The 19,570-nt window shown below is 45.2% G+C and overlaps 1 protein-coding gene across 1 annotated transcript in view; it reads left to right on the plus strand.

The window, feature by feature from the left end:
• PRKG2 (protein kinase cGMP-dependent 2) overlaps positions 1-11,064 on the plus strand; it is a 70,646-nt gene extending 59,582 nt beyond the window's left edge. The window contains exons 12-19 of the mRNA XM_083756494.1: positions 10-146; positions 417-506; positions 2,028-2,169; positions 4,199-4,362; positions 5,471-5,593; positions 9,003-9,065; positions 9,291-9,357; positions 10,020-11,064. Of these exons, the coding sequence (XP_083612620.1) occupies positions 10-146; positions 417-506; positions 2,028-2,169; positions 4,199-4,362; positions 5,471-5,593; positions 9,003-9,065; positions 9,291-9,357; positions 10,020-10,115 (882 nt within the window). The 3' untranslated portion in view covers positions 10,116-11,064. The remainder of the gene's footprint in view (positions 1-9; positions 147-416; positions 507-2,027; positions 2,170-4,198; positions 4,363-5,470; positions 5,594-9,002; positions 9,066-9,290; positions 9,358-10,019) is intronic.
• Positions 11,065-19,570: the final 8,506 nt, after the last annotated feature.

The following is a 19,570-nucleotide window of genomic DNA, read 5'->3' on the forward strand; positions in this document are numbered from 1 at the left end:
TTAACTCAGGTGAAAGTGAAGAACGAGAACATAGCATTTGCCATGAAATGTATCAAGAAGAAACACATAGTGGATACCAAACAGCAGGAGCACATTCACTCCGAAAAGAAAATTCTAGAAGAAGCCTGCTCTCCCTTCATTGTAAAGTAAATTGCTTTCTCTGTTTTCTATTCAGCTTTAGCCACTGTTATAGAAAATGACACAGCCCAGGTATGGTTTAGCTTAATAATTTTCCAGCTTGCTCAGATACTTGTGTTTTATGGGAGGTTTTGCATTGTATTATTATTTTCCCCTGGAAATTGTATTTTTAATAAACAAATTTGTTATTGTGTAAAACGTCCTGTGAGTTTTGCTCATAAAGGATAGTCTACAAATAATTTTAATTGACTGATTGATTTCCCTCCAATTCCCTTCAGAATGTACCGCACTTTCAAAGACAACAAATACGTTTACATGCTCTTGGAAGCCTGTCTTGGGGGTGAGCTGTGGAGTATCCTGAGAGACAGGTAATAATTTTTTTGTTTTCTACCTGAAGAATAACTTTTTTAAAAGTTTAGAAAGAAAGAAAGAAGCTTGCCTTAAGATCCATGCTCAGTGGGGCTGTGTACAGACTACAGGTTTTTAGAAACTTAAAAGGGCAATGTGAGTTATAATTTTTATTATTATTTTATTTTATTTTAATTTTATTATTATTACATTTGTATCCCACCCTGTGGAATGCCCTCCCATCAGATGTCAAACAGATTGACAACTATTTGACTTTTAGAAGACATCTCAAGGGAAGTTTTTAATGGTTGGAATTTTATTGTATTTTGTTGGGAGCACCCAGACAGATGGGTGGCATATTATTATTATTATTATTATTATTATTATTATTATTATTATTAACCTTTTCTCCAAGGAGCTGGCGAACATAGTTTCCGTCCTCCCCATTTTGTCCTCACAACAACCCTACGAGGTAGGTTAGGCCGAAAGCGAATGACTGGCCCAATGTTACCCAGTGAGCTTCATGGCCATTTGAACCCTGGTCTTCCAGGTCCTAGTCCAACACTCTAACCACTACACCACACTACCCTTGGGGAAGTTTCTCGCATGGTCTCTAGACAAGGGGTTTAGAAATTACTAAAATGTTTCATAAACTTGCAATAAAGGTCCCTCCAGACCTGTGTTTTGTTGCAGGTGCATTTTACAAGTTCTTGACACAATATTAATGCGTTAGTGGTGAATTTGTGCTGCTTTAGTTTGTTCTGCAGTGCTTCCCCAGTGCTAGCACATTATTGCTGTCCAGAGGGGCTAAAGGGTAACCAAAGTAGGAGAATCATAAAATCAGAGTTTGAAGGGACTTCCAGGATCATTTAGTCCAATGCAGGAATCTCAACTAAAGAATCCTTGCCAGATGGCCATTCAACCTCGGCTTTAAAATCTCCAATGAAGGAGATTAATACAGTGGTACCTCGGGTTACATACGCTTCAGGTTACAGACTCCGCTAACCCAGAAATAGTACCTCGGGTTAAGAACTTTGCTTCAGAATGAGAACAGAAATCGTGCTCCGGTGGCAGTGGGAGGCCCCATTAGCTAAAGTGGTACCTCAGGTTAAGAACAGTTTCAGGTTAAGAACAGACCTCCAGAACGAATTAAGTTCTTAACCTGAGGTATTAAGAAGTTGAATGATTTCAGCAGGAAGTTCTTCGATACAAACTTGACTGGTAATGAAGCAGTGTGACTGTCCCCAAACTTTTGCACACACAAATAGTATTGGAAGTGGTTTTGGGCATGACCACCCCTAAATAGCATCATGAGCGCAAATAATCATGAACGTGCAATGAAAATGAAATCTGTAGGAGCCCTCAGGCTATCTACTACAGCCGCAGACCTGCTTATTTAGACCCAGCTCTCCTTGTATCAAATAAAATGTGTGCGTGAGAGACGATCTTGATTTCTGGAGCTCAAGGATTGCATGGAATATGGAGGAACTACAGAAGTACAGCCAGTGTGAAAAAGATGGGAAATGTTTGCTTTATTTCAGAGGGAGCTTTGATGAAACCACTACAAAGTTCTGCATTGGATGTGTGACGGAAGCCGTTGAATATTTGCATTACATCAGTGTGATCTACAGGGACTTGAAGCCCGAAAATTTAATTTTGGACGCTCAAGGATATATAAAGCTGGTGAGGTGGTGGTTGGTTGGTTTTTCTTTAATGCCCATAACTGTACTGCACAAAGAAGCTTGCTTTTCATCCAGTGCCATGCCCGTTAAAGGGAAATTTTAAGAGCACTTAATCCTTGAAGCCTCTGTCGCACTCAACCCGAGGGTTAGGAAGGAATATTATTCCCCTGGGTGTGTCAATTTCACCCCCTTCCTCCCAGGTTACAATTTTAATTCACAAGAATCTTCCTGTAAATTGTGTGCTTGGTCTAAGTGGAAGGAATGATCCTCGAGGTCAGCAATTGTGGGAGGCCTCCTGGGTCAGATCTGAGCCTCTGAAGAATATCGTTTGCCAGCCCAAAGTCAAAGGGAACATTCACAAAGAATGGAAACTTCCTTGCACTCCACTTGGGTAGAGTGAGGATAGAAACCAGCAAGCCACTTGCAATCTCCTCCTTCCATGGACCTCCCAGTTTCCAATTGACGAATTGCATCCATATTTTAACACAGACTCTTCATAGGTTCTTGACATACCTGTGTGCAGCAGAACCAAAGTACCCCCTCAAAATGCTAAGGTGAAAATAGGATAATGGAAGGCCCATAGCTCAGTATACATGCCAAGGTCAAGATTCAACCCCTGGTGTCTACAAGGTGGGCTGGGAAAGACTTTTGTCCGAAACCATGGAGAGCTGCTACTGGTTTGGGTAGACCAGGGTTTCCCAAACTGGGGTCTCCAGTCTGGACTACAACTCCCATCATCCCTAGCTAGCAGGACCAGTGTCACTGCCTCCTGTGGTGATCACACAGGGTCCCCAGACGTTTCACCGTCTATTGATCCCTGTGCCACCACTTTATTTCTTGCTGCCACCATTCAGGCCCTACCTGGTACAATACTGAGTCCAGTCAGGGTTAAATTAGAACATAAATTTCTGTTTATTTATTGCAGTTTAACAAGCGTGTGGTTTCGGTCAATAACATTCATGGGGTGCCTATCCAGACCTATAACTTCTGTTACCGCTCTCACTCACTAAACCACTTCTCAGATATTGACTTGTCTTCCTAGCCCCTAACTGTTTCTGACTCAGCCTATTTTGCTACACTAACTCAACCTACCCACAGACTCTATCCCAATTCACTCCCACTCCAACCAACCACCCAACTCCCAATGAACTCTACCCTTCACCCCTCCCAGAGCTGGTTTTATAGTCCCTCTGACTCCACCCTGACTGGGCAACCTGTTTAACTATTTCACCTCCAGCACTCTCATATGTTAACGTCACAACGAGTTCCATAATTTAACTATGCGAAGGGGAAGTAAAGGACTTTTCTGGAAGTCAGTGTAGGCACCAAGCTGGCAGAGGGAGCAGAACAGATGGAAGAGAAAAGCAACCTTTTTGCCATCCTGTACATTTTAAGTACAGTGGTACCTTGGTTCTCAAATGCCTTGGTACTCAAACAACTTGGAACCCAAACACTGCAAACCCGGAAGTAAGTGTCCCGGTTTGCGAACATTTTTTGGAAGCCAAATGTGCTCCGTTTTGAGTGTTATGCTTCCATTTTGAGTGTTACACTGAGGTCTGCCTTTTTTTGCTATTTATTTTGCGTTTTTGCTTTTGCAGCTCTTTTGTTTTTGTGACTGTGTGGAACCCAGTTCAGCTACTGATTGATTGATTGTGTGACTGCAGTACATTGTTTATTGCTTTCATTTTATGGATCAATGGTTTTGTTAGATAGTAAAATCCAGGTTCAATTGCTGTTTTAGGGGTTGCTTTTAAAAGTCTGGAATGGATTAATCCGTTTTGTATTATTTTCTGTGGGAAAGCGCACCTTGGTTTTGGAACGCTTTGGTTTTGGAACGGACTTCCGGAATGGATTATTTTGAGAACCAAGTTACCACTGTAAAAGGCAGCCCACTTCCCTTGGCCTTCCAAAGCCCACTTGTAAATACCCTGGGTTGCGCAAAGCCAGCATGGGCTAGATGCTGTAAATGAGAACAGCCAAAGCTAAATGTCTCACTGTCTGATGATAGTATTTTCTCTTCTCCCCATGAGGTTGATTTTGGGTTCGCTAAGAAAATTGGAGCTGGGCAAAAGACCTGGACGTTCTGCGGGACTCCTGAGTACGTTGCCCCTGAAGTCATCCTGAATAAAGGACACGATTTCAGCGTGGACTTCTGGTCTCTTGGTATCCTAGTGTATGAGCTGCTGACAGGAAAGTAAGTGCCAAGTCAGTTACCTCAGGAATCACTGCTTCGATGAACTCTTTACACAAATAGGTTATTTGCTGTTGTTTTGCTTGGTTATTATATTATGGAGAGAGTCCATATTGTAGAGCCCACACTTTATAGCTGGGTTCGAGGACGTGCCACGCCACGCCACCCCACCCCGCTCCGGGTTCCAAATCCGCTAGCTCCGCCACTGCTCTGAAGAGCAGCAAGCACAGATCTACAAGCAGCTGAATCAGCCTCTGCCTCACATTGATGGCTTCTTCTCCTTCATCTCCACGTGGTGCTCTCCTACTTCTTCCAACAAACCCCCTCGCCCAATCCCTTCTGTCTCAGGCATCGCCCACCGTAACCCTGGCAACCCCTGTTTGCCCAGACTCAAGGATCTCTCTTTGCACTTCTCAATAACTTCCCCCCTCAGGCAATGCCCCGGTCTGGAACAGAAGCTTAGCCTGAATTTTTACACTTCTAAATGCAACACCTATCTGCTCACCTTGATTCTCAGCACCCAGGAACCTAGGGGAAGGCAGGGCCCCCACAAATCCGTAATAATACATTCATATTTCAGAATGATCTCTGTTTAAGGTTCAGTGTAGCCAAACTGTTAGGGGGTCTAGCTTTCTCCCTTCTCCTTCCTTCCTTCCTTCCTTCCTTCCTTCCTTCCTTCCTTCCTTCCTTCCTTTCTTCATTCAGATTTGCATGGGCATTAAACAGGAAATAATATAGCTCAGTGGTAGAGCATCTGCTTTGCAAACAAGAGTCACCAGGTTCAATCCCCAGTATCTTCATTTAAAAGCACCAGGTAGCAGGTCATAGATTCATAGAGAGTTGGAAGGGACCACAAGGGTCATCTAGTCCAACCCGGTGGAAGTGACCCTGGATTGCTGCTACCAGTCAGAATAGACAATTCTGGACCGCTAGGACAATTAGTGAGACTTCCTATAAAACAGCTTTCTGCGAATTTTACCTGTATCTAAAATAGAATTTCTCTTTTGTCATTACAAACTCCTTTTTACTTGAGCATTTTTCTCTTTTTTTCTTTTCCTCCTCTCCCCCCCCCCCCCCAATCCATTTCTATAAATCGTGACATTTACTCTAGTCCTCCATTTTCTGGGGTCGATCAAATGATGACCTACAATTTGATTCTGAAAGGCGTCGAAAGGCTGGATTTTCCCAGGATAATCACAAAGCGGCCTGAAGATTTGATTCGGCGACTCTGCAGGTGAGGAGGGCAATTTTGTCGTGAAGGTGTGAAAAGAATACTTTAGCCGTGTTACATTTTGCCAGGCGCCCAAAATCAAAGCTTGTTAAACTTAAGCCAAAACCTATCTTTTCTCTCTTTTGAAGCAAAAAAGATCCTGCTGAGGTGTTTGGGTGTTAACTATTAAACTGAGGGTGTTTGGTTTTTGTTTTTTAAAAAATGCATTGTTTGCGTAATGTTTACTGGGTGTGAGATACTTTATTATTTATTTTACAGTGCAATTCCGTGCAAGTATTGCCACTTGATTGCTCTGTCCACTTTGGGCATTCTGAGTGAAGGTAGATACGTACAATCAAAGTCTATAGCCAGGCTGCCTATTTATGCTCAAGCAACTTTTGCCCAGACCCAAAGCCTCACTGGGGCCTGCTGTCTCCCCAACTCTTCTCTTCAGATTAGGCTGCACTTGTTTCTGTGTTAATCAGCTGCATTTTGGCTTCCCTGTTCACATTAAAATCTTCCTCGCAAGTTGCTAGGCAACCAACATAAAACCGAAGACGTGAACTGGAAGTTGCTGTCAATTCGCCCCTTGAAGGCTGAGGTTCTGAGGCCTTTACCTTGTTTTCAGAGGCCTGCTTCTTGGGACTTTGGGATGGACACATCCCATTCTTGCAAGCCCATTGCACATGGAAGTAAAAAAAAAGGCAGGTGATTTAACGGCCTTGCTGAAGCTGAGACAGCCCAGATCTTGGCTGTGCCTCAATGGGAGACCACCTGGAGACAGGCATCTGTCACCAGAGAAAGAGACAGAAGACCAGGCAAACTGGAAGATCAAGGTTGCCGCAGAAGGGCACATGGACCCTGATCCAGGACCTCTCTTCCAGGTCTTCCGTTTGCCCCACTTCAAGCAGACTGGATTCATTGACTCAGCACCTCAGTGTCCTGAGTGAACCCCCCATCTGTTCATGCTCTTAGCCTCCTGTCTTATAATTAACTACAAGTCTGCAGCAGTTTTAATATGGCGTACAAGAAGCTTCTACTCTGCTATACCTTGAGTGTGCAAAGTAGCAATGATCAGAGCATTGGTGCCGCACCCTTTGCAGTAAGGATGAGTTGTTCCATTTGGCTTTTATCATTTCTTCTGTTGTGTGTGTGGGGGGGATGGGGTTTGGTTTTTACAGCCTCGGCCCCCTCCCCTATCATGAGAAAAGATAGCCCTTGCATCTTGGTCAGAGATGAAACAGTAAGGCTGTTGTGTTCTGAGTTGAATAGGATCCAAAATGCAGCAGTCTGATTGGTCCTAGAACAATAGGATCCAGAATGCAGCAGCCTGATTGGTCCTAGAACAATAGGATCCAGAATGCAGCAGTCTGATTGGTCCACAGGAGCCACCCAATCCAGCTCCAGGTGGAAGTGAATCCGCAACCTGATTGGCCTACAGTAGAATCCCGGAATTAGCCCCCAATCACGTGGGGCCCATTGTGTAAATAATGTATATAAAGCAGACATTCTGGGAGAACTTCCATTCCTCCTCACCACTATGAGCTGAATAAAGAGCATGAAATCCACTCTCGACTCAGAGTATATTTCAGAGGCAACAAAGAAAACAAGGCAAGCTGCTGATCTCTATTGATCTGTTTGCAAGTAGAGTTTCTCCATGCAAGGAGACGAGGGAGCTCAGAACAAAGGTGTGTGACAACTTTTAAAGACTGTAGGAATTGCCCAGGAATTACCCTTAGCCCAGCAGTTCTCAACCTGTGGGTCCCCAGCATTTGGGGACCCACAGGTTGAGAAAGGGTGCGTTAGCCAAAGACCACCCACAAGCATCATACAAGCATCACAGAAAGAGGCGGTCTACAACAGAAATTTGAGAACAAAATAAAAAAATCCTTCCAGTAGCACCTTAGACACCAACTGAAGAATTGTGCATGCACACAAAAGCTCATACGAATAACAAACTTAGTTGGTCTCTAAGGTGCTACCGGAAGGATTTTTTAAAATTTTGTTTCTACTACGGCAGACCAACATGGCTACCTACCTGTAACTAGAAATTGTGAGAGTATGACTTGTCCTCTGTCTGTTAAGATCCCTGCTAATGTTTGCTGATTGCCTTTTCCTGGCCAGTCTGGGTCATTCTTTTGATACTGTGAATGCCATGACTCCATAATCCATTGTCACAGACCTGTTTCGTTCATGCATAGGAATCTGCTCTTTTGACAAGTCTGATTGGATAGTTATCAACATTTGTTAAACCTGTTTCACAGAGGGGAGGCTCAGGGAAGAATTTCCTGCTATGTGACTAAGGGAGTCTCAAGGCTGGCTAGGAATAAACATGGCTGCTTTGTTGCTCTCTGTACCGTTTCAGCTCAGGTTTTACTGGTAAAGCTGATCTTTCATCAAGAAATTGGCAGGTTCGTCGAGAAAACAGGACCAAATAAGCACATCTGGAAACTTTGCCACTATTTAACTGAGCCATGCTGTAAAGGCCATTTTTCACCACCTGTAGGTTTTGACATTTTGTGGACATGTGGTACGTGTCAATGCACTGATTCCCATACATTTATGATGACACTGTTGGGATACTGCCAGAGAGACAAAGGCCATCACTGCCTCCACGCCGACTCCAGACTTCGGACGTCCATCGACCTCCCGTAGATACAGTATCAGCAGTTAGCGACACGAGCTCCAGAAATAGATTGCCACATTCCTGGGCTGATGCACACTCTATCAGCAGAATTCACACAGCGAAAGTTGCACAGCAGGAGAGCATATTTACAAGTTTATTCAGCATTGGTCAGAACAAAGAAAAACATGACCGCCTGCTAGCGTGTTCAGGCACCGAGAGAGAAAAACGAAAGCAATAGCAAACATAAACATCCTGTGAACAGGAAATACGCAGACTCTGACTCACACAGCCTGCTCCCTCTTAAGGTGGAACGGAAATATCCTAACAGACACATCATTGATTTTTCATAACACTTCTCTCTCTCTCACTTGAGAGAGAAGTTGCTGAGGGTATTTCAAGCCATGTATTCTGGCGGCTGGAACACACCCACTCTCCCACTCCCCCACCCACTTGCAAATACCAACAAAACGAACATTACTATAAATCAGCCCCACTTCCTGCGGACCAAGAGCATATTATTTATAAGGTCATGCTGAAAGTTTCTCTGCCTTGATTTTAAATATACAACTGGTGCAAATGGAGGTTTTCTGGGGAAAGCCCTTGGAAGTTTCAAATCTGTTTGCTAACAGGCAACTGAAGGGCACCAAGTTGGGGAAGGCTGATTCAGGCTCTTTTAATATATATATAGATAGGATCCAACCTGTTGAATTGCGTTAGAACACAGAAGGTGATAGTATTATTAAATTACGAAGCTTCCAAATTATGGAGCGTTGACTTTGCTTTTGTTTTGTTTTGTTTTGTTTATAGGCAAAATCCTACCGAGAGGTTAGGAAATCTGAAGAATGGTATCCATGATATCAAGAGGCATAGGTAAGGAAAGGAATGGCGGGGTTCCTTGCAAACCAGGGTCGCTTCTTTCTCTCCTGCTTTTGTCTCTGATGCTGTAGAGCAGAGGAGAAAAATGGAAGTCCTTTTGTGGCCACAAAGGCAGGATGAAGGTGTGATGTTGTTTTCTTCCGAGACAGATGCGCCTCTTGTCTTATAACCACTGAAGCCTGTTTCACTGATCTTCTTGTTCTGAAACTTCCTTCCTAGGTGGCTGAACGGTTTTAACTGGGAAGGACTCAAGGCAAGGAAGTTAACGTCTCCTTTAAAAAGAGAGGTACTGAGAATGTCATACTATGTGGCATTAAACGCTTGTCATTTGACCATTTGCACAAGGGTGAAGTCTTGTTTGCGTCAGAAGGGCCAAGCGGGGATTCAAACTCTGGTCTCAAAGAACCTCTCTTCTGCATCAATGGTGTTTGATTTCATTTGGGCAGGATCAGTGGATAGTTGCAATGAGTGCCATTGCCTGACATGATGTTATCCCAGCATGCTTTGGGAATGTGGCTAGGAAGTTGTTCAAAGCTTATGTGCCTTAAATGCCAGTGGGGTTGGACTAGGTGATGGTGATGATGGTAATAATTTTATTATTTGTACCCCACACATCTGATGGGGTTGCCCCAGCCACTCTGGGCAGCTCCTAGCATATAAAGAAACATAATCAAACATTAAAAACTTCCCTATACATGGCTGCCTTCAGATGCCTTCTAAAGATTGCATAGCTCCTTATTTCCTTGACATCTGGTGGGAGGGCGTTCCACAGGGCGGGTGCCACTACCGAGAAGGCCCTCTGCCTAGTTCCCTGTAACCTCACTTCTCGCAATGGGAGAACTGCCAGAAGGCCCTTGGAGCTGGATCTCAGCTGATAATTATGATTCTGTAACTGCTTTTTGCCTGGTGTGTCCCTTAAGATTTTCTTTACACATGTTTCTTTCACAGCTTTCTGGTCCAATGGATTACAGCTACTTCGACCGATACCCTCCTGAACAGGGAACCCCACCAGATGAGCTTTCAGGCTGGGATAAAGACTTCTAAGAGGAGAAGAGAAGGGGCAGGCTTATAGATCAACAAATATGAGCATCCACAGATTGTTTGTACTAGTCGTGTAACATAATTCTTAGGAGCCCAACCCAGCTGCATTCAGATCAAGGAGACTTCTGCATTTAGAGTGAGCTGGATACAGACGCCGACACGCCTCCCCCCCCCCCCTTTTATCTTGCTTTGCAACTTCACAGCATGACGGGTTTTGCCTTGTCCTTTGAAGGATGGGGCAGTGGCAAGAAGCATCACTCCTTGTTTAATTGCAAACAGAATTTCTTCATCTCTCATAGAGATGTGTGACACAGTGGTACCTCGGAAGTCCAACGGAATCCATTCCGGAAGTCCGTTCGACTTCCAAAGCTCCTGCAGCCAATCAGAATCCGCGTCGGACGTTCAGGTTCCAACAAACGTTCTCAAACCAGAACAGTCACTTCTGGGTTTGCGGCGTTCGGGAGCAAAAACGTTCGACTTACAAGGTGTTTGGGATCCAAGATATGACTGTATTGGCAACCTTGAGCCCTCAGTATGAGGAATGGAAAGATGCAGGAGAGCAGAGCAGCATTCTGAATGACTTCATGGAGGTGGCCTATTCTGGTCATCTTCCAGGGTAAACAAAATCCACACTTAAAAGTAGCTTTTTGAATATCCCGCTCATGTTGTGATGTACATAAGCCCCACATGAAGCACTCAGGAGCCAAGCTGTATTTTAAGTACGGCTTTATTCCAGTTGCAGTGTTGCATCAGCGTAAAGCAGTCTTCTTAACATCCAGGAATTGGCATACACAGGTGGAATTACTGCAACGCATATGCACCATACATATGCATTCCTACAGAAAAATGCTATTAATGTCAGTGCAGAGAGGAGCTAAAAGGATTGTGCAATATTGTTACAAGATGGCCAACTTACCCTTTCAACAAGAAAGTCAATTACTGCAGAACAATTACGTTCCCCCAAAATAACAGTTCTCTGTGTGGGGTTTATATATATATATATATAGATTTAGCAGAGATTTCAGCATATATTTCTGAAGTCAATTCCTGTGCATTATTGGTGCCTCACAACATATTGAAAAACCATGAAGTGCATAGTCAAAGAGCTGGAATTGGCTGCAGCTCCTCGCTTAGTATACGCCTAGTGCGGAAACTTGTTTCCACTGCCCTTAGGTTTTGATCTTTCCTAATATTTTTGTCGGTCTGCCTGAGGCAGGTGGTAACTGGAAACCAACAGGCCCCTAGAGAGTCACATCTGACCCACTTGGACAAAAAGTATTATTCCTTTCTTGACTGGCCATGTTTTAACAGAGAGAGGTTTTTAAAAGCATAGGTCCTGTTTCTATTTTGTAGAAAATGTTTAGTCTTCCAGTCTAATTGAAAAAACAAGTTGAATTAGAAATAGAAATCAAAGACCTTTTCGTTTCTTCCATTGTGGAGCAGTGGCTCAATGGCAAAAATGCAGAGAGCGACAAAGGAGGATGTCATATTTCAAATCAGGCCATCTAACTCAGTGTTGTCAACACTAGCTGGCAGCAGCTCTCCAGTGTGGTCTTTCCCAGTCCTATCAGCAGATGCCAGAAAATGAACTTAGGCAGATAAAGCATGTGCTCTGGCCTTTCCAAGATCTAAGGCCAGAGGTTCATGAACAAGATACTGTATTTTTCGCTCTATAGGATGCACTTTTCCCCCTCCAAAAATTAAGGGGAAATGTGTGTGCATCCTATGGAGCAAATGCAGGCTCCTTGGCTTCAGCGATAGCAGCGTGAAGCCTCCAAAGCACAGAGGGAAAGCTCCCCCCGCGCTCCGGAGGCTTCGCGTTGCTTTCGCTGAAGCCGCCTGAAGCCTCCGGAGTGCAGCGCGAACTCCCGCTGAGCTCCAGGGGCTTCAGGCAGCTATCTGCAAGCCTTCGGAGTGCAGCAGGAGTTCTCGCTGCTTTCTGAAGGCTTGCGGATAGCCTCCTGAAGCCCGAAGCCCCCGGAGCGCAGTGCGAACTCCCGCTGCACTCCGGGGCTTCGGGCAGCTATCCACAAGTCTTAGGTTTTGATCTTTCCTAATATTTTTGTCGGTCTGCCTGGGGCAGGTGGTAACTGGAAACCAACAGGCCCCTAGAGAGACACATTTGACCCACTTGGACAAAAAGCATTATTCCTTTCTTGACTTTTGAATCTTAGGAGCAGCGGCAGTCAATAACATTATTTGTTGAAAAAATTGGTGCAACACAGCAGGACCGTGAGCAGTGGAAAAATCGCCACTGGGATCGTTGTCAGATCATATAATTCACACATTCAAGGCCCAGTACCACCAGTTAAAAGAGGGCTTCTGGCAAGGCTGGGGAAGATTTGGGGGAGCTGCTGCCAGGCAAAGGTTACTTTCCTGGGCAAGGTGGTGTGTCTTCGCATAAGGTAGCTGCAGAAATAGTAATAATAATAACAATAATAATAATAATTTATTTATACCCATCTAGCTGGGTTTCCCCAGCCACTCCAGGTGGCTTGCAACAAAATATTAAAATACAATACTCCTTCAGATATTAAAAGCTTCCCTAAACAGGGCTGCCTTCAGATGTCTCCTAAAAGTCTGGTAGTTGTTTTTTCATTTGACATCTGGTGGGAGGGTGTGCCACACTACTGAGAAGGCCCTCTGCCTGGTTCCCTGTAGCATTGCTTCTCACAGTGAGGGAGCTGCCAGAAGGTCTTCGGCGCTGGACCTCAGTGTCCAGGCAGAATGATGGGGGTGGAAATGCTCCTTCAGGTATACTGGACCGAGGCCGTTTAGGGCTTTAAAGGTCAGCACCAACACTTTGAATTGTGCTCGGAAACATACTGGGAGCCAATGTAGATCTTTCAAGACTGGTGTTCCCAAGACTGTGGCCGTTCCCAGTCACCAGTCTGGCTGCCACATTCTGGATTAGTTGTAGTTTCCAGGTCAGCTTCAAAGGTAGCCCCATGTAGAACGCATTGCAGTAGTACAAGCAAGAGATAACTAGAGCATGCACCACTCTGGCGAGACAGTCTGCGGGCAGGTAGGGTCTCAGCCTGCATACCAGATGGAGCTGGTAAACAGCTGCCCTGGACACAGAATTGACCTGTGCATCCAAAATGACTCCCAGGCTGCGCACCTCGTCCTTCAGTGGCCCATTCAGGACCAGGGAGTCCTTCACACCCACCTGCCCCCTGTCCCCCAGAAACATACTTCTAGTCAGGATTCAAGTCAGGATTCAAGGCAGAGATGGGAAATGTATTGGGCCTTTGGCTGTTATTGAACCACAACTCCCATCGGCCCTAGTTAGCACAGCCAATGCTCAAGGATAATGGGAGTTGTAGTCCTTGTGGTGTCGGGGGGGGGCACCTCGTGACTCATCCCTGATCCTATAGAAAACACTCAAGTGCTTGCAGGTACCAGTTAGTAATACCAAAGACTGTGCGGTGTCTCCAAGATCTGTATCTTCTTTAGTGCACATCATCTATATTTTTGTGCCCGGTTTCTAGAAGGTATCAAATATGTAAAGGCTGTAAAACTTTTTTTTAAAAAGAGAAAATAGATGGGTTGTTTTTTCCCTGTTTATTTGTATATATGCCCAGTTTTCATATATGCCTATTTTTTAAACGAGAAAGTATATGTTGGTTTTATTACACAAGAGTGCTGTACACACAGGGAGAGAAATGCCTTCGTCCTTTTTAAACCGGCTGTAAAATGCATTGTGTGCACAAATAAATCTATTACACGGCACCTTCAACATGCTCTGTTTGTGTTTTCCAACACCCTCCTTCATGGCTGGCCAGAATGCGGGCTTCATTGCATTGGTATTGCAGTGAAGATGTATTGACATCAGTGGGGTCTTTACTTGGGAGTAAATGCAATCTGGCTGCTGATTGATTTGGCTGCAATCTGGCTGCAGATTAATTTTGTGGCTGCAGATGGTGACAGCAGCCACAAAATTAAAAGACGCCTGCTTCTTGGGAGAAAAGCAATGACAAACCTAGGCAGCATCTTAAAAAGCAGGGACATCACCTTGCCAACAAAGGTCCATATAGTTAGAGCTATGGATTTCCCAGTAGTGATGTATGGAAGTGAGAGCTGGACCATAAAGAAGGCTGATCACCAAAGAATTGATGCTTTTGAATTATGGTGCTGGAGGAGACTCTTGAGAGTCCCATGGACTGCAAGAAGATCAAACCGATCCATTCTGAAGGAAATCAGCCCTGAGTGCTCACTGGAAGGACAGATCCTGAAGCTGAGGCTCCAATACGTTGGCCATCTCATGAGAAGAGAAGACTCCCTGGAAAAGACCTTGATGTTGGGAAAGATGGAGGGCACAAGGAGAAGGGGACGACAGAGGACGAGATGGTTGGATAGTGTTCTCGAAGCTACCAGCATGAGTTTGACCAAACTGCGGGAGGCAGTGGAAGACAGGAGTGCCTGGCGTGCTCTGGTCCATGGGGTCACGAAGAGCCAGACACGACTAAATGACTAAACAACAACAACAACAAATGCAATCTGTTTAGGACTGTGGCTGGAAGACATTTATTTTGAGAAACAATTATTTGGGGATTTCTTCTTCTTCTTCTTCTTCTTCTTCTTCTTCTTCTTCTTCTTCTTCTTCTTCTTCTTCTTCTTCTTCCTTTACAATATGCCAGATTTTTAACTGAAAATAGCTTATCCACAAGGGTTTTCCTCTTGGTTAAGGAGAACAAAGGAGATGATCGGTTGGGTTCTATAACAGTGCTCTTTACAGTCCAAAAGTAACACCTAGTATTGCATTTGGAAGTGGGTTGAAAGCCAATACGAACTCTGTATGGAGCGCAGGTGTAACTTGTTCCCGGTGGTGAAAACACCAGGCAGATGGAAAGTAGTTTTGCGCAGGAAATTTTGAGGGTAATTCAGATGCTGGCTTTGCAGCAAAAGGGCTAATTGCTTTGCCAACTGAATGCAGGCAGTAAATGCAAAACCCACTGGTGTAGCCGTGGTCCCATCTTCAATTGCCAGATGCAGAGACCAAAGCATCTAGAAAACCCATGGAGAAGTCCCAAAGCCCATTTACTAGCATATATTCTTTTATAAGGTGACAAAATGCAATCCTGCTCTTTAAAGGCCAGACATCTGCTCCGTGTTCCTCTAAAGTCAATTGACATTTTCTTGGTCGTGTTATTGCCTGCAACTCCAGGCAAAAGCCGCTGCGGGGAGCACACAGCTTCCAGAGTAAGGGCCTTTTTGCTGCTGCTTTTACAAAAAAGGTGCCGGCATGGGTTGAAAATGTGGGTGTGGGAAGCTGTGCCACTTAATCACTCATCACTTCACTAATTATATCCCCAAGGCCCATGGCACCCTTGGGCAGCTGCCAGGACCCAGGCAACCTGGCAAGGTTGCCATGCCCACTAGTTTAATGCAATTTCCCCCCCCAGCACGCCACCTCAAAAAGGATATTGGGAGAGGTTAAGGAAAGGGCAACCAAATTAATCACGGGGTGGAACAACTACGAAGAAAGGTTGCAGCATTTGGGACATCTTAGTTCAGAGAAAAGGTGAAGAAGAGGCGACGTGATAGAAGGGCATAGAATTATTCATGCACCAAGTGGATAACGTTTTCCTCCCTCCCTCATAATGCCTGAGTGTTGGAAAATACAGGACAGATATAAAGCAGAACTTTTCCACATAGGGCACAATTAAACTATGGAACTCGCTTCTAACCAGGGGTGCCAACTTGAATAAAATATTTGGGCATTGCCCATTTACTTGGGTAAAAAGGTATAAGTAAAGGGACCCCTGACCATTAGGTCCAGTCGTGGCCAACTCATCTTGGCGCTCATCTTGCTTTATTGGCCAAGGGAGCCGGCGTACAGCTTCTGGGTCATGTGGCCAGCATGACTAAGCCGCTTCTGGCAAACCAGAGCAGCGCGTGGAAACGCCGTTTACTTTCCAGCCCATCCTGGCGGCGAGTCGGCCCAAAGACACATTTCCAGGAGGTGTTGCTAAGCCTCCTCCTGCTGGAGAGCCAGTGTGGTGTAGTGGTTAAGAGCGGTAGTCTTGTCATCTGTGGAACCGGGTTCACTTCCTCGCTCCTCCACATGCAGCTGCTGGGTGGCCTTGGGCCAGTCACACATCTCTGAAGTCTCTCAGCTTCACTCACCTCACAGAGTGTTTGTTGTGGGGGAGGAAGGGTAGCCGCTTTAATGTTAGCCGCTTTAAGCGCTTTTGTGGGGGAGGAATGTTAGCCGCTTTAAGACTCCTTAGGTGATAAAGCGGGATATCAAATCCAAACTCTTCTTCTCTTCTTCTCCAAGGAGGAGGAGGAGGAGATGATGTCTTTGACTTGGGGGTTGTTTACCTACTCAAGGACAGGTGGGAGTTGAAATCTGGGCAAATGAAGAGGAATTGTGGGAGATAGGGAAGTGAAGTATGTTGGTTCACCGTTTATACACTACATAAAGATAAAGGGACCCCTGAACATTAGGTCCAGTCGTGGACAACTCTGGGGTTGCAGTGCTCATCTCGCTTTACTGGCCGAGGGAGCCGGAATACAGCTTCCGGGTCATGTGGCCAGCATGACTAAACCGCTTCTGGCGAACCAGAGCAGCACACGGAAACGCCGTTTACCTTCCCGCCTAAGCAGTACCTATTTATCTACTTGCACTTTGATGGGCTTTCAAACTGGGAGCGGTACTTTTCAAAGTTTGGCAGGAGCAGGGACCGAGCAATGGGAGCTCACCCCATCACGGGGATTTGATCCGCCGACCTTCTGATCGGCAAGTCCTAGGCTCTGTGGTTTAACCCACAGCATCACTGCTCCCTCATTTACTTTGGTGGCCCACCTCAAATTTTTTTTGGGGGGGGGTGCCAAAGGGACCTTGGCCCCTAGGAGTTGGCTCCTATGCTCCTAACTTGGATTTGATTATGGCTATTACCTGCCATTGTCTTGCCATGCTGGTCTTTGCAGTCAGCTGCCTCCCACCAGGATCTGGCCAGGTTTGTAGTGTCAGATTAAACCCGCAGAGTCCTCTAGGCAGTCGAAACCTGGGGGGGAGGCTTGCAAATTATCTCCTAATACGCTTTTGTAATTGTCTTTCAAGATCAAGTCAATAGTATTTTGATCCACTGTTGCGGGGCCCCTAGAAGGCCTATAGACCTGCTCTTCTTATTTGATAATCTGGCACTGAACATCTGGCTGGCCACAGAACAATTGACTTGATGGGCTTTCAGTCTGATCCAGGTGTAGTATTCCTACAGAACTTTGCATTAAAAGCTTTTTAAAAAAATATTCCAAGTGCTTTAATGCTCTCCTCGCAACAGCTCAGAGAACAAACAACATCTATTTTACTTCTGTATAAATGAATGCATGCATATAAATATCACCAACCCTTTCCCACCTGAATTGCCTCTTTTCAACATGCCACCTTTTTTTTTTAATTTGGCTTTGAAGTTTTACTCAGGTCTTACGTAACATCTTTTTGGGGGGCGGAAACCTGCAATGTGCATTGAAAAATGGAAAAGAAAAGAGAACTTTGATCTCTGGAAAGTTTAGATAAAAGACTTCTCTTGCCCCTTCCTTCACCACATGGGGATTTTTCAAAAGCTGTTTTATGAAAAAGTTGCGCTTTTCTTTGCCATCTTATCATTCTCTTTTATGGTGATACGGCGTGCAAAGAATCCGCTTCTCATAAACCAATCCTTTCTGGTGGGCCACAAACTAATTACCATTCCCGTTAAAATCTGGTTAGTTGCTCAACCAACCCAGAAAAGGCTGTATCCGGTTTAAAACCCCAACATTTTTTAGCTCATCAAAACCAGTCTGTCTTTTTGTTCTCCAGAGTAGCATCCCATCCACACAGAGGAACTTCACTATTACAGGCCCCCTACATTCCTAACACACCAAAATGAAATATTTATTAACTTCAGCTACAATGGTGGTGGGCGAATCTATCACGATTGGGTCTTCTCTCTTTCTCATTTTTATTCAGATTTTGGATTTGCAGGCAATAGGGGGTGGGAAATTTACTTATAATTCCCTCCCGCTGCATTCTGTTAACAGATGTCTTCCATCAACAGAGCAACACCCATTGCATTCAACACAACCGGCAATTTAGCAGCTTATGGCTGTCAACAATGAGTCGCTAGCGCTGGCCACATTGGGTAAAACTTCTAAGTACAGGTTATTTCTGCAATTCACTACCGTCAACCCAAGTGTCTGCCTATTGCAGTCCTGGCTAGCCTTTGACTTACTATGATACATGCCCAATCTTCTAGGGACTTTTGTTGCTTGGAACTGCAGGAAGTCTGTGTGAAGAGTGGTAAAGGTAAAGGTAAAGGGACCCCTGACCATTAGGTCCAGTCGTGACCGACTCTGGAGTTGCAGCGCTCATCTCGCTTTATTGGCTGAGGGAGCTGGCGTACAGCTTCCGGGTCATGTGGCCAGCATGACTAAGCCGCTTCTGGAGAACCAGAGCAACACACGGAAACACCATTTACCTTCCCACCAGAGCGGTACTTATTTATCTACTCGCACTTTGATGTGCTTTCGAACTGCTAGGTTGGCAGGAGCAGGGACCGAGCAATGGGAGCTCACCCCATCATGGGGATTCGAACCACCGACCTTCTGATCAGCAAGTCCTAGGCTCTATGGTTTAACCCACAGCGCCACCCGCGTCCCTAATGTGGAGAGTGGTAGGAACATACAAAACTACCCGAGTCCATCTAGCTCAGTATTATCTATGGCACCCACCAGCAATTTTACAGGGTTTCGGATATGGGACACTCCCAGTGCTATCTGAAAATGTCAGGGATCGATCCTGCGACCTTCTGCATGCAAAGCAGGTGTCTTAACCCTGAGCTGTGGCCCTTACTAAGAGCATCAAGTGCTTGATGGGTTACAGCAGTGGGGTGTTGTATAGTTCAACTGACATCAACTCTATTTCCTGTAACCTACCTTAAGTACGGGAACGCGGGTGGCGCTGTGGGTAAAACCTCAGTGCCTAGGGCTTGCTGATCGCATGGTCGGCGGTTTGAATCCCCACGGCGGGGTGAGCTCCCGTCTTTTGGTCCCAGCTCCTGCCCACCTAGCAGTTCGAAAGCACCCCTAAGTGCAAGTAGATAAATAGGGACCGCTTTATAGTGGGAAGGTAAATGGCGTTTCCATGTGCTGCGATGGTGCTGGCTCGCTAGAGCAGCTTTGTCACACTGAAGTGTCTCCGGACAGCGCTGGCCCCTGGCCTCTTAAGTGAGATGGGCGCACAACCCTAGAGTCGGACACGACTGGCCCGTACGGGCAGGGGTACCTTTACCTTAAGTACAGAGAGTGACAATTTGGGTTGTGTTTTTTTTTTTAAAAAAGGAACTTCTTCCAAACTGAAAGCCTCTTTATTTATTTAAAACCTGTTTGTCATCCTTTACAAAACAAGGAGGGAGCGTGTATCCTGTTTTAAACTGCAAAGTGATATTAAAAATCAAGAGAGAGAATGAAGA

The sequence above is a fragment of the Podarcis gaigeae genome (genome assembly GCF_964106915.1).
Source record: "Podarcis gaigeae genome assembly, chromosome: 9".
Classification (NCBI taxonomy): domain Eukaryota; kingdom Metazoa; phylum Chordata; class Lepidosauria; order Squamata; family Lacertidae; genus Podarcis; species Podarcis gaigeae.